This window comes from Danio aesculapii, chromosome 18 (assembly GCF_903798145.1).
Source record: "Danio aesculapii chromosome 18, fDanAes4.1, whole genome shotgun sequence".
NCBI lineage: Eukaryota > Metazoa > Chordata > Actinopteri > Cypriniformes > Danionidae > Danio > Danio aesculapii.
This window is the reverse complement of record NC_079452.1, coordinates 23,628,796-23,647,244: the sequence shown is the minus strand read 5'-3', so window position 1 is coordinate 23,647,244 and position 18,449 is coordinate 23,628,796. Positions and strand designations below refer to the sequence as shown.

Genomic DNA, 18,449 nt, shown 5'->3' with positions numbered 1-18,449 from the left:
AAAATTCAAAGGGGGCTAATAATTCTGACTTCAGCTGTATATATATATATATATACACACACACAAACTTTTTTGAGTTTTTTCCTTGTGTTGAACACAAAAGAAGATATTTTGAAGAATGCTGTAAGCCTGTAACCATTGAGTTCCACAGTATTTGTCTATCCTCTGGATGTCAGTGCTTACAGGTTTTTAAGCTGTATTCACCAGAATAAAGAGACTCAAAGCTTATGGGCCGCTCGAGCGAGAGTAATACTGAGATTTTAGTTTTAATTTTTTGCGTGAACTCTCTCCCTAATGTCTGTGTGTGTATGTGTGTGTATATATAAATGTTCAGATGCAGAACCCTCTAAATCCATCAGACCTCTTTTCTTGTGATTGAGCATTTTCTATCAGGCTCCTATAATTAGGTTCAGCAGTTTCATTTTCATTTCATTTTATTTAACATAAAACACATTACACACACCACCTAAAATTAAATATTCATACATCTGTTAAGTAAATGGCGGTTCATTCCGCTGTGGTAAACCAGGAATGAAATCTGTAAAGCGCATTAAACAATAACATTAATCTTACGTTAATTAAATCTGAACTATCTGTTGTCATTTCTGGTATTTGGGATTTTAGATTTAATGCAAGTAGAGCAGTGTAAACACCGCAAACTACGCTTGTTATATTCAAATAATGTGAAGTAAAAACATTGTGAATCATCAATATCTGTGCATTGTCCATTAATATAAAAATACCATATTTTACTGAAGTAATATAAATAATGTACAGCTTTATACAGTATATTTATCTTTTAAAAAATACATTAGCAAATAAAACACAAGGTAGGCCTACTGGGCAAAAAGGGGATGTCCCTCAGACACCTTTAGAAGCTGTCATTCATTCATTCATCCTCACTATACTCACATCTTTGCTCTCTTTTTGCTCTCTTGTTTATCCTCATAGCATCCATGTGGGATAAAAGAACAGCATCTTAACTTCGTCTTTCGTGAAATGGAGTTGCCGTTGTAGCGTTGCTGCGCAAAAAATCATTCCGAATGCATGCTACACTCCCGACTGTGCTGTGTGTTTTCTTCTTCTGATAATGCTCAGAGTTTTGAGGTAGCAGACGTTTTCATTTGCCATTCACTGACAGTCGTACAGGCTCATCCAGTTCATCAAACCCGTCTTTTAAGATCAAAATCTGAAGGGGAATATGTCTCCTCATAAAGCCGGCGTATCAGCGCGCCGCTACATTGAACACACATGATTCGATTCACGCCTTCTGATTGGTTCTTAGGAAATAGCGGCTTTTGCCAACAAACTGTTATTTATCTGCGATTTAGATGATTTGGAGCAAAATATTTGTTGAACATCTACAACATGCCTAAAGCATTCACTCAGTGTCCTCCGCTCATTTCTGGCAGAGGTGGTGTTTCTCTGCGTTTGCACTCTTCATATGTTGCTGTGTTTGTTCTGCAGATGTTCATGTCTGAGGGAGGAAAGATCAGTCAGAAGATTAAAGTCTGGTTCAGCGATTGCTTCAACTTCTCTGATTTCCTGGCCATCCTGATGTTCTTCGTGGGCTTCGGTCTGCGTCTGGTGTCGGAGGTGTTCATCGCAGGACGCATCGTGTACTGCCTGAACATCATCTTCTGGTACGTGCGGCTGCTGGACATCCTGGCGGTCAACCAGCAGGCCGGCCCATACGTCATGATGATCGGCAAGATGGTGAGTGTGGGACATCTCCTGTAAAAGCAGAGGTGGAAAGAGTAATACAATCTTATACTCAAGTAAAAGTACTGTACTTCCAAAAACTTTACTTAAGTAAAAGTAAAGTTAGGTGTCTGTAAATCTGCTGAAGTAAAAGTAAATAATAACCAGGACCAGGCGGAATCTGCAGACGGTTTTTGCTATTCCTGCAGAGAATTTTGGTAAAAATCTGCAGAATTATTTTGGGAGTTTCATAACTAAAACCTTAATATATGAAGTAAAAGTAACCCCTTTTTAACTTGTATTTAATGTCTTCAATGTAAATCCAGTTAGATTCACTTTATTAGGTAAACAAAGCAAGTCTCTCATATAATATCTCTACTGAAAGACAGAGAATATTACTGAACACACTGTATTGTACATAAATCAGATCAACATTTCCATATTAGTCAATAATATTACTGTAAAACTGAATAAATATAGATTTACACACATTTACTCCAGTAAATAAACTGAATCAATGATGAGCTAATACTCTGTGGAATTCTTCAGAAAATCTGCGTAAAATCTGTGTAAAAACGTGCACAGATCCCGTGTGGGCCTAATAATAACTCATTAAAAATGTGCTCTTGAGTAAAGAGTAACTACTTCTCAAGAGGCACAAGATGATATAAACCTCCAATTAGCTATTTTAATTTGAATAAACAACTTTAAAAATGAAAGACCAATAACAAAAACGATATCATTATTTAAACTATTTCACAGATGATCCTATTTATCCATTTAAACTAATTCTAATGCAACATCTGCTGTGGTAACTAAATTGTGCATAGACAGTTTTGCTCCAAGTCCCTGTTAATATCTAATCCTGGTGCTAACGAACATTAGCAATGTTACAAACACAGTTGAGCAAGTTACTTCCAAAATGTCATGCATAATATGACTAGTTCCTGTCATTTCTCTGTAATTAGTTACATTACAATATTAATGTGCTACTCTACTTTTGTATTACTTTTAGGTTACTTTGAGGTGCAGATAAGTGTTTCAGACAACACACGCAAGCTGCAGTTACCTCATCACAACATACTGTTTCAGCCGTGTTGTTTTGGTGATAAAAATCTTTCTGAATACATATAAATATATTATAGCAGGAAAAATCAAATACTCTGGAAGTCGATGGGTACAGCTTTCCAGCATTCTTACAAATATCTTCTTTTGTGTTCAACATAGGAAAGAGAATCAAACATGTTTATTACAAGCAAAGGGCGAGTTAGAGACAGAATTGAACCATCGCTTTAAGCTGTCATGGGAAACACATACAGTGCACACTACACCAAGAGTAGGAAATATGTCAGCGTAAGATCATTTCTACAGCAGATTATCAGACTTTAGCGTTAGTTCTTCCAGATTTGAGTGCAGTTTAGGATCATTTCAGGCTACAGTGACTGCAGTGTGTGACGAGGTTTATAGTCATTACATCAATAAACTGAACAGCGGATTGGAGATGCGTTTATACTAAGCATTCGGAACTTTCCACCTGTTATTTATTTATTTTCTGCATCATAAAGTTCCATATTACACCTATAAGGACACAGACATGACTGACATTAATAATGAGCCATGTACAGCGGCATTGCTGGTGATGACGGGCATTTTGCTGATAAACTTTCTAAAATCAGGTGACACATCTCACTCCAGCAACAGGAAATAGACCAACTGTTTAACCTGCAGATTTCTCTCACTCTGCTGCTGCTGTGTGACGTGGTTTCACCATTTTCTTTACCTTTGCGTTCTTTATATGTTTATTTTTTACTCAGTAACAGTGATGATGTAGCGCAATACTTTAGGCAAATCATACTCAAGTAAAAGTAAATAAACTTCTCCAGTCCAGTAACGTGAGTAAATGACAGTCATTACTTTCCTCCTCTGTGTAAAGGCCTCCAGTTTTACTCCTTTACAAGCTGTGAGATCAGTGTTTGGTGTCTCTAGAATGTGTGTGTAAAGCTTCAGCTCAAGATACTCATCAGATCAGTCACTATACTCTGATGAAGATGAAGCGAATAAACCCCAGCACAAACACATCTGATAACCTTACTGTGCTGTTTCTGATTCATGAACTGGATCTCTGCTTCATCTGTGTCTGTATCTGTCACTCTCCTCTGCTTATCTGATGTCACGCTGGAGAAACACACACACACACATGGGAACGGTGGGTTCATTTGCATTTAAAGGCACAGGTGCAAGCGCTACACTTATTTTGACCCCAATATTCTCACCTTCAGGAGAGTATAATGACTGATCTGATGAGTATCCTGAGCTGAAACTTTACAGACACATTCTGGAGACACCAAACACTGATCTTACATCTGGTAAAGGCATTTTAGAGTGTTCGTGTGTGTCCAGCGGTGTGACCAAACGCTTTGTCTTCACCGTGTGTGTGTGTTTCCGCAGGTGGCCAACATGTTCTACATCGTGGTCATCATGGCGGTGGTGCTGCTGAGCTTCGGTGTTCCCCGTAAAGCCATTTTATACCCAGAGGAGGAGCCGTCGTGGTCTCTGGCCAAAGATGTGGTGTTCCAGCCGTACTGGATGATGTACGGGGAGGTGTACGCCTATGAAATTGATGGTAAACACAACAGCACTGTCAGTCCAGGTACTAGTTACCTGTGGAGCCTATTAAGGTGACCTATTTTGCCAGTTCACGATGTCTCTAGAGTGTGTGTGAAGTCTCAACACAGCACACAGATGACGTCTTCTAACTCTCTGGAACTGACCCCATTCAGACTGTTCATTTGTGCTTCATCTAGAGCTCCACATCTATAATCCTCTTAGTCTATGCTGACATTATCTTCAGCAGCTCAAACACTCTAATGGCTAATGGACAGACGGCTGCTTCTCACTCAGGGCTGCTGTTTATGCTAATGAGAGATGGGCACTAGTGGGCGGGGCTTTCCCCCTCTGATGACACGTACAAAGAGAGAATGTCAATCAAAGTGTTTCATTCATCAAGTCTGATTATAATAAACACAATAATTTATGTTGATCATTAGAGGCTGGAGATATTCACACACTGCTGACACACACACACACACACACACACACACACACACTCTACAGGGGTTAAACCAGTTATAAAAGTAATTTCTGCGCCTTTCAATAATATTTTGGTCCAATGAAAAGGTATTGTTCAGCCAGGCCCCGCGCCAGGGTGTCATAACTGAGGGGGCATTTTAATCCCATAGGGGGGCACTAGACCTGGTGACTGATTTCAGTCCCTTTTGTTCCTTTTATTTAGACTATTTATTCACATATTTCCTTTGCATTACTGCCTGAGTTACTGACTTAGGGCAGTGATGTACTTTTTTATAGTAATAATAATATGCACAGTTTCACTATTACTGATTTCATCAATGAAGGTAATGCAACGAGACCGTTTACATAAACGCAGACGCATCATGGCTTCAGCACCAAACCAGTGGCTTTAATCATATTTTATTCTCCTCATTTCTTTCTGTCTTATTTCAAATATATATAATATAAATATATAAATGTTTAAAGTTTTAGATAAAGACATCAGACTATGCCCACACATGCAATATAACGGGTAAATAAATATAGTGAAATCAGCATAACCGAGTCATTACGCTTCACGCAGCCTATTACCAAACAGAAATCCGTGTTAGGAACAAGTTAAATGTTAAATCTAATGTCAATATGTAAAATATTAGCTAAATGTGTTACTTGGTTAGATTTTAAGGGATTAGTGTAGCCAGAAAAATACCTAAAAAAACAAGAATTTCACAGTTACTGGCATGAAAATAGGTTAAATTTTGGCATGGATAACACAACTCAACAGGCTTTATAACTCTTTTTTTCATACTTTTACATGTAAAGATTTTGTCTGGTTGGCATTTATAAAAACGGCATCATAAACCATTAGGCTATTAGCCCTAGTCGTCATGTTATTTATTTATTAAGCCTGTTTTAATAGCTGTTTTCAGGTTACATTTTCATTTTTAGGGCCATGAGCTACAAATCAACACAAAATCGATATGCTAACTGTATTTTAGCTCTTAAAATAGGCCTACAATATATTTTCTGGTCTTTAATTTTGCATGAGTAAATAGCAGTATAGCCTAAACTACATATGTTTTACAGATTATCATTCAGCCTGGCTGCAGCGCATGTGAGAGGTTGACCTGCGGCAAATCCACTCACTCGCGCACTATATACCCATTTCATTTATAAGATGGTCAACTTGACTTCATCTCTAAACTCAAAAGGCATTTATTAAGTGTCGTAGACTGCTGCTGCATAATGAGACGCTTCTTTTCACACCTGTTAAAGTGCGCTTTAGCGATGTCAAACATTTAAAAGGGTTCTGCTTTTTGTCAATTTTAGCTTACTTTTAATAATGTTAATAATAGTGAATATAATAAATTAAAATATTGATAATAGTGTAGACTGCTGTGGGACTGTGCAGTGTCCAACTAAACCTGTTCATGAGGCTACTCTAATATTAATCCTGAACTGAAAAACGAATGTGAAAATTGCGTCTCTGCTAAATTAGTTTATTAGCAGATTTCTTCTGCGTGTCTTCATTTTAGAGCTCAGGAGAGGTGTATTTGAAGAATTAGTTAACCAAAACATGAAATCAATTAGGCTGCTCGCCTTCATGTCATTCACTAGTCATTTTCTCCTGTGTGTGTTTAGAGTGCGCCTCCGCCGCTGCGTGCACACCCTGACCTGACGCGGGGACCAGATCTCTGGACTCTTGCTTTAATTTCACAATTATAAACATTATAAACGATCTAAATGTGTGTTCAGGGGGTTGGAATAATGAGAGTGTTAATAATTAATGACAGAAATAATATTAACTTTTGACTGAATAATCCTGTATGAAAACTGAGGGGGCACAAGTTCTTTCTGAGAGGGCAATGCCCCCTTTTGCCCCCTGTAGCTCCGGGCCTGTCTTCAGTCATCCATCATCATTTAGTGACTTTATTTTCTGAAGGTTTCAGTTTAAGCACTACTTTACACTCCAGAACTGTTGTAAAAGTCGTGATTGGGTATCAGAGATGATGAAGTGATACTGAACCCTAATAAATACTGTAACAGAAGACTTTTACATTATTAGATTAAATGTTAAACGCGTGTGTGTGTGTGTGTGTTTGTGTGTGTGTGTGCGTGTGTGTGTGTGTGTGCGCGCATGTTTCTGCAGTGTGTGCCAACTCGAGTGAGGATCACGTTCGAGATCTGTGTGCGACCGGTGTGTGGCTGACGCCGCTGCTGCAGGCCGTTTATCTGTTCGTCCAGTACATCCTGATGGTCAACCTGCTGATCGCCTTCTTCAAGTGAGTGTGTGTGTGTGTGTGTGTGTGTGTGTGTGTGTAAGAGAGAGAGTGAGAGTGCATCTATGTGACATGTCCATCTCTCTGCAGTAACGTGTACCTGCAGGTGAAGTCGATCTCTAACCTGGTGTGGAAGTACCAGCGCTATCACTTCATCCTGGCGTATCACGATAAGCCCATCCTGCCGCCGCCGCTGATCCTGCTGAGCCACGCCGCCTCGCTCCTCAGCTCCATCTGCAGGAAGAGGAAGAAGGACAGCAGCACCTACGGGCCCAGTAACACACTTTACACTACTACTGCGTTCTGTCTGTGTGTGTGTGAGTGTGTGTCTGACTGTGGTGTTTCCTCAGAGCTGTTCCTGACCGAGGAGGATCAGAAGAAGCTGCATGACTTCGAGGAGCAGTGTGTGGAGACGTATTTCCACGAGAAAGATGATCAGTTCCACTCCGGCAGCGACGAGAGGATCAGACTTACATCCGACAGGTCAGAGCACACACACACACACACACACACACACACACACACACACACACACACACCGCCATCTACAATACACATCGCTGCAGCCCGGATACCTCCAACAGGGAGGGACTACACTGCATGTAGGCTGGGCTAAGGTGGTGTAGGTGGAGCAGATATGAATAAAACACATCAGGTTGGGTCTAGAGTTGGGGCAGGTGTAGACATTAATAAAACACAATATTGGACTCTGTGTGTCATGTACAAGACATTAAATAAATCAAAACTCCAGGTTTGTACAGCACATCATCTCCAGAAGCCCACATTACCAGTGTCATCTCCTGTCCAAACTAGCTCTTTGGCTGAATAAAGGTAAGTTTAGGTCAGGGTATGGATCATGTCAGGCTTGACTGTGTGTAGTTGTGGTGTTTCTGTGAGTAAGGTGGGCATTACACCTATATTAGTTGTTTTTATAGTTTTATTTTTGATATTTGGACTAGAAACAAGACAGAAACTCTTGGTGAGAAAAGCGTTCTCTGAAAAATCTCGTCTACTTATTCTTGTTGTAAACAACAGCAAGTGTGAGCGCAGCCCTAGAACCCTGAATATAAGTGTGTGTGTGTGTGTGTGTGTGTGTGTGTGTGTGTGTGTGTGTGTGTGTGTTTCAGGGTGGAGACGATGTGTGTGCAGCTGAAGGAGGTTGGAAATAAGGTGAACTTCATCAAGCGCTCTCTGCACACGCTGGACTCTCAGATCGGGCACCTGCAGGATCTGTCTGCGCTGACCGTGGACACCCTGAAGGCTCTGACGGCCCAGCGCGCTTCTGAAGCCAGCAAAGTGCACAACCAGATCACACGTGAGCTCAGCGTGTCCCGAAACCTGGCGCCCGAGGCCGTGCCGCCGTCCAAAGCCAGCGCTCTGGTGCGCTGCAGCGTGGCCTTCATGCCGCCTTATAGCATGGCGGACTCTCTGTTTGGGGGCGGGGTTGGGGCTGTGCAGGGGGCGGGGCTTCCTCATGCTTCGCTCACAGCAGACTGTGTGCAGACACCGCAGATGCGCCGCCGTGGACACCAGGAGCATCTCTCCAGCGCTCCGGCTGCCGCCGCCAGCTTCTTCCTCAGCACGCCACTGCTGCAGCAGCAGGACCCGCAGGCGCCGCCGGAGGAGTTCGGGGCGTTCGTGGGTGAGTGTGAGGAGTGTGTGTGTGTGAGTGTGCCGAGCGACGCAGCCGTGCCGCTGCTGGTCGTCAGCGAGGCCGAGTGTGAGGGATTCGTCAATCTGGGCTTCAGCGCGGATGAAGAGCCGTCTGACACACACACACCGCTCCCTTCTCTCCGGCCCCCGAGGAGCTGCTGCAGACGCCAGCACACAGCCCGAGGTTTGGCTTCGGTCCACTGCTGGCAATCTGGGAAATGTGGAGCAAAACCCCCGGTCTACCTGTGACCCTTGACCCCATCTGCTTGTCCCAGTGTGTGTGCGTGTGTGTGTGCGTGTGCGTGTGCGTGTGCGTGTGCGTGCGCGTGCGCGTGCGCGTGCGTGTGCGTGTGCGTGTGTGTGTGTGTGTGTGTGTGTCCAGGCCCTGATATACTGCTTACCAGGAACATCTAGAATATCTTGTCATTTTAAAAAGCTCTGGGAGAGTACGCTGAAGTCGGGGAGTTTCACAGAATAGGGAAATCTCCAGGTCATGGATCATCAGAGAGTTCGCTTCATGTTGAAGAGCCCCTATTACGCATTATAAAGGTCATATTTTGGTTTTGGGGGTCTCCAGCAACAGGCTGATATACATGCAGGGTCAAAAACACTTCCATTTTCTTATAATATTCATTTATTTTTCTCTAATTATCCCCCCGCACACATAAAATGTCCCGTTATCGTATCGCTGATCTGCAGTGATTGGTTTGATGGCGAGTTTTCCAGATCAATGTTTCGTCCAGACGTCTTGAAGATTCATCAGTTTAGCTCATGTGTGTTTATATAGCTCTTTTACAGTGGAGATTGTGTCAAAAGAAACAGCTAAAGATCCAGATGTGTGCTAAATCTTCAAAGCTTCTTTTCTTCTGAGGAACAGGGCTTTTCTGCTCGGTGATCTGCACCTCAGCAGGACGTATTCTTCAGCTAGAGCTGTGCTACACTGCATGGAGGATCACTGTTAAACACGACCTTCTGTTTATCTAAATATCTGATTAGAGAAGCGCAGTGTTTAACTCTTAATTATATAATATAATAATATATTATAATAATACTAATATATAATATTCCTGAAGAATATCTAGTCAAATATTGTTTACTGTCATCATGGCAAAGAGAAAATAAATCAGTTATTAACACTATCATGATTAGAAATGTGTTGGAAACATCTCTCTGTTAAACAAAAATTGGGGAAAAAACAACGGGGGCTAATAATTTCAACTGTATGTGTGTGTGTGTGTGTGTGTGTGTATATATATATATATATATATATATAACATTCACTAAAGCCTTACAAATATACTTCACACAACACAAATTATACAGATTTTAATAGGAATTTCAGCAAATAAACCCCCTTAATGTGTTTATGCCTCTCTTACGATTTTTATGTTTGCTTTCTCTGTCTCATTTAGGGAAACTCCTGAGATAAATGAGCTCCATCTCTGAACTTTAATAATAAATCTATATTAAATACTGCGCTTCCCACCTCCTTTAACCCCTCGCAATGACTTCTGGGATTTCTCGAGTGAGTTTTGCACTCAAGTCTGCATTGATGCGTGTTCAATATCGATAACACATCCTGGAATTTTGGCTGTTGATGATGATGTTACACGAGGACGCAAGATCGCTGAAGAACACCCATAGAGAAACAGCCCGTATCTCCTGGAACAGGGTTGAGCACGTCTGCTGTAAAGCATGAAAATCAAACTTAATATAGGCAAATATAATCTTATTTAATATTAACAATGCAGATGGGAGGATTCTGAACACTGTATTTGCTGGCCAAAGAATCCCTGCACCAGTTAATGAAGTCAAGCTTCCCTTAATTATCACCAGTTGTTAATTAATTCAGTGTTAATGACCCTGTTTTTCTCTTAATTTTAGTTCAGGAATATTCCTCTGTTTAATCAGTGGAAGTGGTGTGTGTGTCCGAGTGTGAGCGCTGCTGTACACTGTGTGTTCCTGCATATTACTGTAACACTAATTATATATTCAGAAGAAACGGGTTCTGATTGGTGCTGGTTTATTTGCAGTATATTGGGGTCTGAGATGGGTGACCCTTAACCTCTGTCAGTGTTTGATCACAGGCGGTGCTCTATACTAAACACCCCCGCGGGAGAGAATAAAGGGGTGTGTGTGTGTGTGTGTGTGTGTGTGTGTGTGTGTGTGTGTGTGTGTGTGTGTGTGTGTGTGTGTGTGTGTGTGTATATGTGTGGTGGACTGAACTAACCCGGGCTGCTGCTGCTGGTTAGGGGTTTGGGTATTTAAAGGGACAGTTCACCCTAAAATGAATATCCAGTCATTATTCACTCGCCCTTCACTTGTTTTAAATCGTTTCTTTATTCTGTTGAACACAAAAGAAGATGTTTTGAAGAATGTTGGAATCCAGAGGAAAAATCTGGCATCGTTTACTGGTTCTAAACCAGTTTCTTTACTCTGTTTTATACAGAAGATATTTTGAAGAATGTGGAAAACCGGTCACCATCGACTCCCATAGAGTTTGTTTTTCCTACTATGGATGTCAGTGGTTACTGGTTTTCAGCATTCTTCAAAAGATCTTCTTTTGTGTTGAAGATGAGTGTTGACCACTAGAGGGAGAGTGAATACTGAGCACATGTGTGTGTGTGTGAACTGACCCTAAACATCTGTCTCTCTTTTTCTTCAAAGGTCACAAGGATGAGCCTGAGGGTCAAAGGTCAAGCCCTAAAGAGAGCGCTGTCAGCAGTCCATCCAAAAAGACCCGCGATGTGGTCAGTGTAGATCCAGAGTTCCGGATGTCCTGTGTGTGTTCTCCGCAGTGCTGACCTGTGTGTGTGTGTGTGTGTGTGTGTGTGTGTGTGTGTGCGCGCTCCTGTAGGGTAACATGCGGACGGTGAACTCTTACGCCGGCTTCACAGAGTTGGACAGGAACCCTTCGCTCCTGCATCCAGAGTCCAGTGAGTGTAAAGCTTGAGCAATACCAGTGACCGCTCTAAACATTACCTGATGATGAGCACACACACACACACACACACCTGAAGAGCATCTCACACACTGATGGAGTCACTGTCTGTGTGTGTTTGTGTGCGTGTTTGTCTGTGTGTGTGTGTGTGTTTCAGCACTCAGTAAGCAGGAGAAGACGCGTGTGTCGCTGGAGGACGTCTCTCGATATGAGGATCTGCTGCTGGTCAGTCAAACACACGTTCAGCATTAACAGGATGTTTAGTGTGTGGAATAAGCTGTGTGTGAACAGGTTTCCCTCAGAAACGGCTGCTGTGTGTGTGTTTCTGACTCTGATTATATGTCATCATGTGTGTTCAGAGATTTGAGAACAGGGCTGATGAACACGCGTGTGTTTATCTGAGAGACGGTGCTGCAGTCAGTCACTCAGCTTTGAGATGTGCATCCTGTGATATCTGTAGCTCCGCCCACTGCCAGTTTAACCAGTTATATTTCACCACTCGGGTTGCCTTGGTGACGATCAGTTTAAAGTCTTAAATGCTATTTAGCAAGGTATTAAACTGTACATCATTTTGATTATGCAGTGTTTGGTTCTGTGCTAAAGTTTGCCTGAATTAAATCAGGATGCTGTGTAGTTTATAGCCCCTTTCACACACACAGACCTTTCTGGAAGATGACTGGCAATATTCCGGTAAGGTCTGTATATTAGATTAGATTAGATTCAACTTTATTATCATTACACATGTACAAGTACAAGGCAACGAAATGCAGTTCAGGTCTAACCAGCAGTGCAATAGCAGCAAGTGCAGGATACAAGTATAAGTTATAAAGTGCAGTTATAGAGAAACTATGGTAATATTTACAGATGGATGTACTATCAACATTATATACAGGTGTATTAGCTATGAACAGATTTACAATAATGAATATATGTACAGGATACTATTAAAAATCAGGAGTGTGCAGAGAGATGAACAAAAGAGTCAGTGAGGGGCAGAGTTCAGAAGGGAGACAGCTCTGGGGAAAAAGCTGTTCCTCAGTCTGCTGGTTTTTGTCCGGGGGAGCCTGAAGCGCCTGCTGGAAGGCAGGAGAGAAAACAGTCTGTGAGCAGGGTGAGAGGAGTCCTTAAGAATACTGCGTTTAAAAATTGGGCCATAATCCTGGTCTGAGTAAGAACGCAAGGATAAAAGCACAGTATCATCTGCATATTTAACCAAGTAAGGTCAGCACACCCTTAATCTCAGTCATGAAGGCTCTCACTGGGTTATTTTCAGTCATGTGGTTCTGGTAACGGGTGAAATTCAGATGGAGGGCAGGAAGTAATAGACTGAATCATACACACAGAGGAAAGTCTGTGTTTTTGTGATTTACAGCATATTTCTAAGAAGATATGAATAGTAAATAAGCTCATATGCTGGGCATGACCCTTATATCATGAAGAGGACTGAGTTTACTACTGAACTCGTATATATTAACCTGTCATCGAGATGGTAGATACTGTATAAGCTATCACATTATGAAAATACTGTAGTAAATACTGTAGTGTTTGGAGGCATACTATAGATAATAACTTGAATTAAACTGTTGTAGTAATTATATTGATGCTGTGGTATAACACTACTGTAGTAATAAACTAATTATTCAGTTCTCTGGGCTATAATTATACAGCACTACAGTTTACACTAACACTACAGTGTTCATTACAGTATACTCAGTAGCATTCATTAACAGTGAGCTGTACACATTATACACTTGACTATGTGCTTCAGAAACATGTTTAGTATAAATTACTATAGTTTTCCTCCATGTGGAAATAACAGATGAAAGCACACAGAAGTGTAGACTCATATCTGCATTATTATTTATTTATTGTGTAAGGGGTGAGAAGCAGTGCTCCACAATAATGGTCAGTCGATGAACTTTACCATCAACACACATTCCCCACTGCTGCTGCGCGTCTCCATGATCACGTTACGGTTATTTATTCTGCTGAAACACCAGTGAAGACTTGGATTATTACAAAATAAGACTGAGATTTCACTGCAGCGATCACATGGCAGGGTACATTATTTATATCCTCCTGGATGTTGTGTAAGTGTGGTGGTGTTTGTATCTGATCTTATTATACCACATTATCATAGTTATATCTAGGCCTGTGGTTAATCTTTATTGGTGCTGTCAAACCAATCAAAAACATCTGTACACATGGATGGATTGAGTTTATTAGATGCCACCTTTTCTTCTGTTTTCAGTCCGTTTCTTCAATTTTCCCTCATTTATGAGCAAAAGTTTTCTAAAAGCTGATCTGCATTTCTTATTTTGGCTGATTTAAACAATTATAAACGACACAAAACAGAAATCATCTGATGTCATTTCCTACATAGAAGAATCACTTCCTGCCCTTCATTCGAGTCTCACACATCATCAATGATCATGTTAAAACCACCCATGTCTGAGGACTCGGCTGTACAATAGATGAAACTTATGCTTAACGAGAGATTTGTCAACATTATTAGCCAAAACTGAAGGTTTGTCACGTTTAGTATATACGTCTCTTGCTTTAGATGTTGTAAAAGAGGTAGATGAAGTTTAGTTTAATTTAATATGGAGGAACAGACCACAGTATTTAAAACAGAGGATTTAGTGTAATCCAGTTGAAGATGGAGGACTCCAGCACTTCTGATTGTGTATTTAAAAACAAATGGATTCAGATTGACCTGAACTCTAAAGGCCAGATTTAAAGCATCATCCCTGAATTAGTTTTTGCCTAGGTGGGGGGGGTTTAGAATTATTTTTAAAGATGTCATTTTAATATTAACAAGGTGCCGATAAAACTTTCCTCTTTTCATAATCAGGTATGCTTACTATGGATGCTCATGTATAAGCATAATGTTTCTCCACATAGATCAGTAATATGGAACAACAAATGTATAAGCTTTAAGAATAAATCCTTATTTTAGAGAAATTGGTACAATAATGCTATTATATTGGTGATTATATTGATTATTCAACAGTAATGGACAACTTTATAATTATTGTGAATTTCTCAGTCATTACATGTTTCCCATAACTGCTAGAGAACAGTATTTGATGCATTTCCTAGTGGAATTGTTCAGCTTTTATCCCGTAATTTATCCTCTGAATCAAATCTTTTACATATTAATCAGTTTAGTGTCAATAGTGTGAAAATTACAGCCAATACATGTAATCATTAAAGGTTATGCAGAACCACAGTGTTGCCTACATGCAAATCTTTCTGGAATTCCTTATTTGAGCAAATTGAGTGGAAAAAGTTTGGAACTTACCTATAAAGTTAAAGAAGTGACATATAAACTAATACATTTAATTAATCCAGTGAAAGAAGTGGTTAAACTAATTTAGAGAGATGGAATCTACCTGCACTTTCTGTGAATTAGAGGAGGAATGGATTAAACACCTGTTTTTGAATGCACATATACCCAAATGTTTTGGTTTGATGTTGAAGATCTTAAACTTACTAAATTAAATATTCAGTTTTCTTGTAAAGATATTTTTCTAATTTACAATAATAACAACAAACTTTGGAGCAAAACGTGTTTATTAATTTAATGATGATATATGGTAAGTACCATGTACACCAACAGAAATGGTCCAATGATAAGCCTAATATTTATCTGTTTATAATTGAGCTTAAGCATTATATCGAAACCCTAAAAGACACACAAAATAAAGAGCTATAGGAATGGATGCAGTTTTGGAATCCTTTTCTTGTGTGACTTTTTTGTAATTTCTATAAACCCCTGTAATTTAAGTTTTATTTAATTTTTTGTTTTTTTTCTACTGATTTGTTCCTTTGATGTGAGAAAGTAAGCACTGTATTCATCATTTTTTGTATGCTATTGTTCTTATGCAGCAAATAAAAAAGCGCCCTCTGCAGGACAGAAGCAGCCTCTGATTAATAAAATACACTTGAGCTGGATTTTAATTAGCAAACATTCTCTGAGCAGCTCACAGTGTAAGGCTGGATCATCAGGCACGCTCGCTCCTGTTTGTCATCAATCTGGCAACCGGTGTGAGAGAACTCTTCTGCAGTATTTTGGATATTTGAGTCAGTCCTGCACACTGCTCCTATAAGCAGCAAGTCACACGTTTAACTGTGATCTATAACTGATGAAGTCTTCTGTGTGAAGGTATTTGTATAACAGTTATTATCAGACACGCATCATAACTGGCTTTATCTCTCATCCCCAGGGGAAGTCCACTCAGTCCAGCAAACTGTGAGTAAAGCTGCTTGTGTTTAGCTCAGTGATCATCACAGTATTTGATCATGTGAGATTGATTATTGAGTGACTGTGGTGTGTTTCTCTGGTGTTCAGGAGTCCAGGAGACGACGCCGCTAACAGTGAGTGTGTCTTCATCTTCATCTTCATCATCCAGAGCTTAAATGTAGACCTCGCTCTGTGCTAAACGCAGTATAAACTGTGCTGGAGAGGAAAGACAACAGCGTTCTGTATTATTTACTGCTGTCAAATGATTAATCCTGATTATTAACGGCATCCAACATGAAAACTTTTACAGTTTATATATACAGTTGGTCAGAATTATTCACCCCCTTTGAGTTTAGATTTCTGTTTTAAATATTTCCCACATAATGTTGAACAGATTCAGGAAATGTTCACAGCATGTCTGATAATATTATTTCTTCTGGAGAAAGTCTTATTTGTTTTATTTCAGCTAGAATTAAAGCAGTCTTTAATGTTTTTAAAGCCATTTTAAGCTCAATATTATTAGCCCCCTTCAGCAATATTAGTGTTGGATTGTCTCCAGAACAAACCACTGTTATACAATGACTTGCCTAATTACCCTAACTTTACCCTACTTACCTTAACTTTACCCTAATTACCCTAGTGAAGCCTTTAAATGTGACTTTAAGCTGTATAGAAGTGTCTTGAAGAATATCTAGTCTAATATTATTTACTGTCATCATGACAAAGAGAAAATAAATCAGTGATTAGAGATGAGTTATTAACACTGTTATTATTAGAGATGTGCTGAAATCTTCCTTCCTTTAAACAGAAATTGGGGGAAAAAATAAACAGGGGGGCTAATAATTCTGCCTTCACTATATATATATATATATATATATGAAGAGTTCAGATGCAAAAACCTGTAAATGCCGTCTGAAATTGTCCTCTAAAATGAGCATTTATTAATCAGGATCCTGTGTGTAGGTTCAATAATACCACATTTATGGGAAAGAATAAGTCCTTTTCCTGGGCTCTGTTCTTCGTACCTCGCTTAAATGATCTAAGATGATTTGACAGATCCTGGATCTGTTCATCTTGATAGCTGACCTTGATAGCTGGCTAATCTGGTGAAGTTAGTGAATCAGATTAAAACATCTGGATGAACTGATCTGAGATCACTGTGTGTGTTGTGAAGGACAGATCTATCCATCCTCCAAATCATGATCAGCAGTGCAGTGATTGGCTGAGTGTAATGACATCATCTGATTAATATTCAGTTATCCACGTCAGCAAAAGGACATCATATGTGGAGTACACGGTTTGCTAGATATGATACGTGATAACTCTCCTCATATGTTGTGAGCTGCAGGTTTTACTCTGTTATGTGTTGAGGGTATTTAGCTTTAGTTTTACAGTCAGAGTGGACTTTCTTTATTATAGTAGCCCAGGAATATTCAGGTTGATCAGCGTAAGAAGATTAGCTTCATTTTGCATCAAAGAAACATTTTAGTATCAATAAAAGTATGAAAGCATCAAATCACCGGCATATTAGCGGTCAAAACATGTGTGTGACTGCAGAAATGTGTTATTCCTTTATAAAAAACAAACTAACTAAATCTTTATTATCACACACTGTGTACTAAACTGGGGGACGGTCCCTGTATTAAAGTCCATATCAATACTGTTCTCTTGGATCCCCTTGAGGAGGACCACCCTGTTTGTTTACTTTTACTCCGGGGGGCAGATTAAACACATTTTGCATGTTTTTATATGTTTGTTTTACTTTAAAATGTATATAAACAAATCTGATTAATTATTAAATATAATAAATGTAGATCTACTTTTTAAATGACTATTCTCCCAGGTGTACATCACCTATAGGTCACTACTGTATGAAAACATCAGCATTCGCTACCTTCAGTGTTACCTGAGCCGGTCTAATCTGTTTATATGAATGAGCCGCTGCTGCTCCAGAGCAGGTTTGAGCTACCAGAACTGTTGCCATGACAACAACTCCTATATGGGTTTTGAAGACCGAAATGATCCTGGATCATGTTAAATCATCAACAACCAAACCCAGCTGCTGGAGTAATCCACATGTGAAGAGCGGACATAACTCAACAATAACAGAGGAGGCTGAGAGAAATGCTCATTATTAATGCAAATGTGAGACGGCACAGAGGTTTATGCATCTGAACTCTTCATATACACGTGTGTGTGTGTGTGTGTGCGTGTGTGTGTGTGTGTGTGTTGTACTCAGGCTGAGATCACGTCTAAAATATGACTGATCATGACTGAACCTGCCTTCATTCTGACTCGCGCTCTTATTCTCTCACTGTGTGTGTGTGTGCGTGTGTGTGTGTTCCTCTACAGCAGGTCTGTACGCTGGTCGTCACACACACCTGGGTGCGCGTAAGGACTGTAAGTGTCTGCCCCCTGCTGGCCTGCTCCAGCACTGCACTCATTACTGTAGTGTTTCAGTCAGTAGTGTACTTCAGTGTCCTCAAAGGGAGTGTGTTATGGAGACGTGCTGCTGCAGACACACACACACACACACACACACTGATACTGCTACAGAGGA

The 18,449-nt window shown here is 40.2% G+C and overlaps 1 protein-coding gene across 1 annotated transcript in view; it reads left to right on the top strand.

Annotated features, from left to right (window-relative positions):
• trpm7 (transient receptor potential cation channel, subfamily M, member 7) overlaps nucleotides 1–18,449 on the top strand; it is a 73,653-nt gene that overhangs the window by 48,303 nt on the left and 6,901 nt on the right. Inside the window, 12 exon segments of the mRNA XM_056477874.1 lie at nucleotides 1,468–1,716; nucleotides 4,150–4,324; nucleotides 6,920–7,052; nucleotides 7,140–7,324; nucleotides 7,400–7,532; nucleotides 8,177–8,691; nucleotides 11,370–11,452; nucleotides 11,560–11,638; nucleotides 11,801–11,868; nucleotides 15,873–15,898; nucleotides 15,998–16,023; nucleotides 18,242–18,289. Of these exon segments, the coding sequence (XP_056333849.1) occupies nucleotides 1,468–1,716; nucleotides 4,150–4,324; nucleotides 6,920–7,052; nucleotides 7,140–7,324; nucleotides 7,400–7,532; nucleotides 8,177–8,691; nucleotides 11,370–11,452; nucleotides 11,560–11,638; nucleotides 11,801–11,868; nucleotides 15,873–15,898; nucleotides 15,998–16,023; nucleotides 18,242–18,289 (1,720 nt within the window).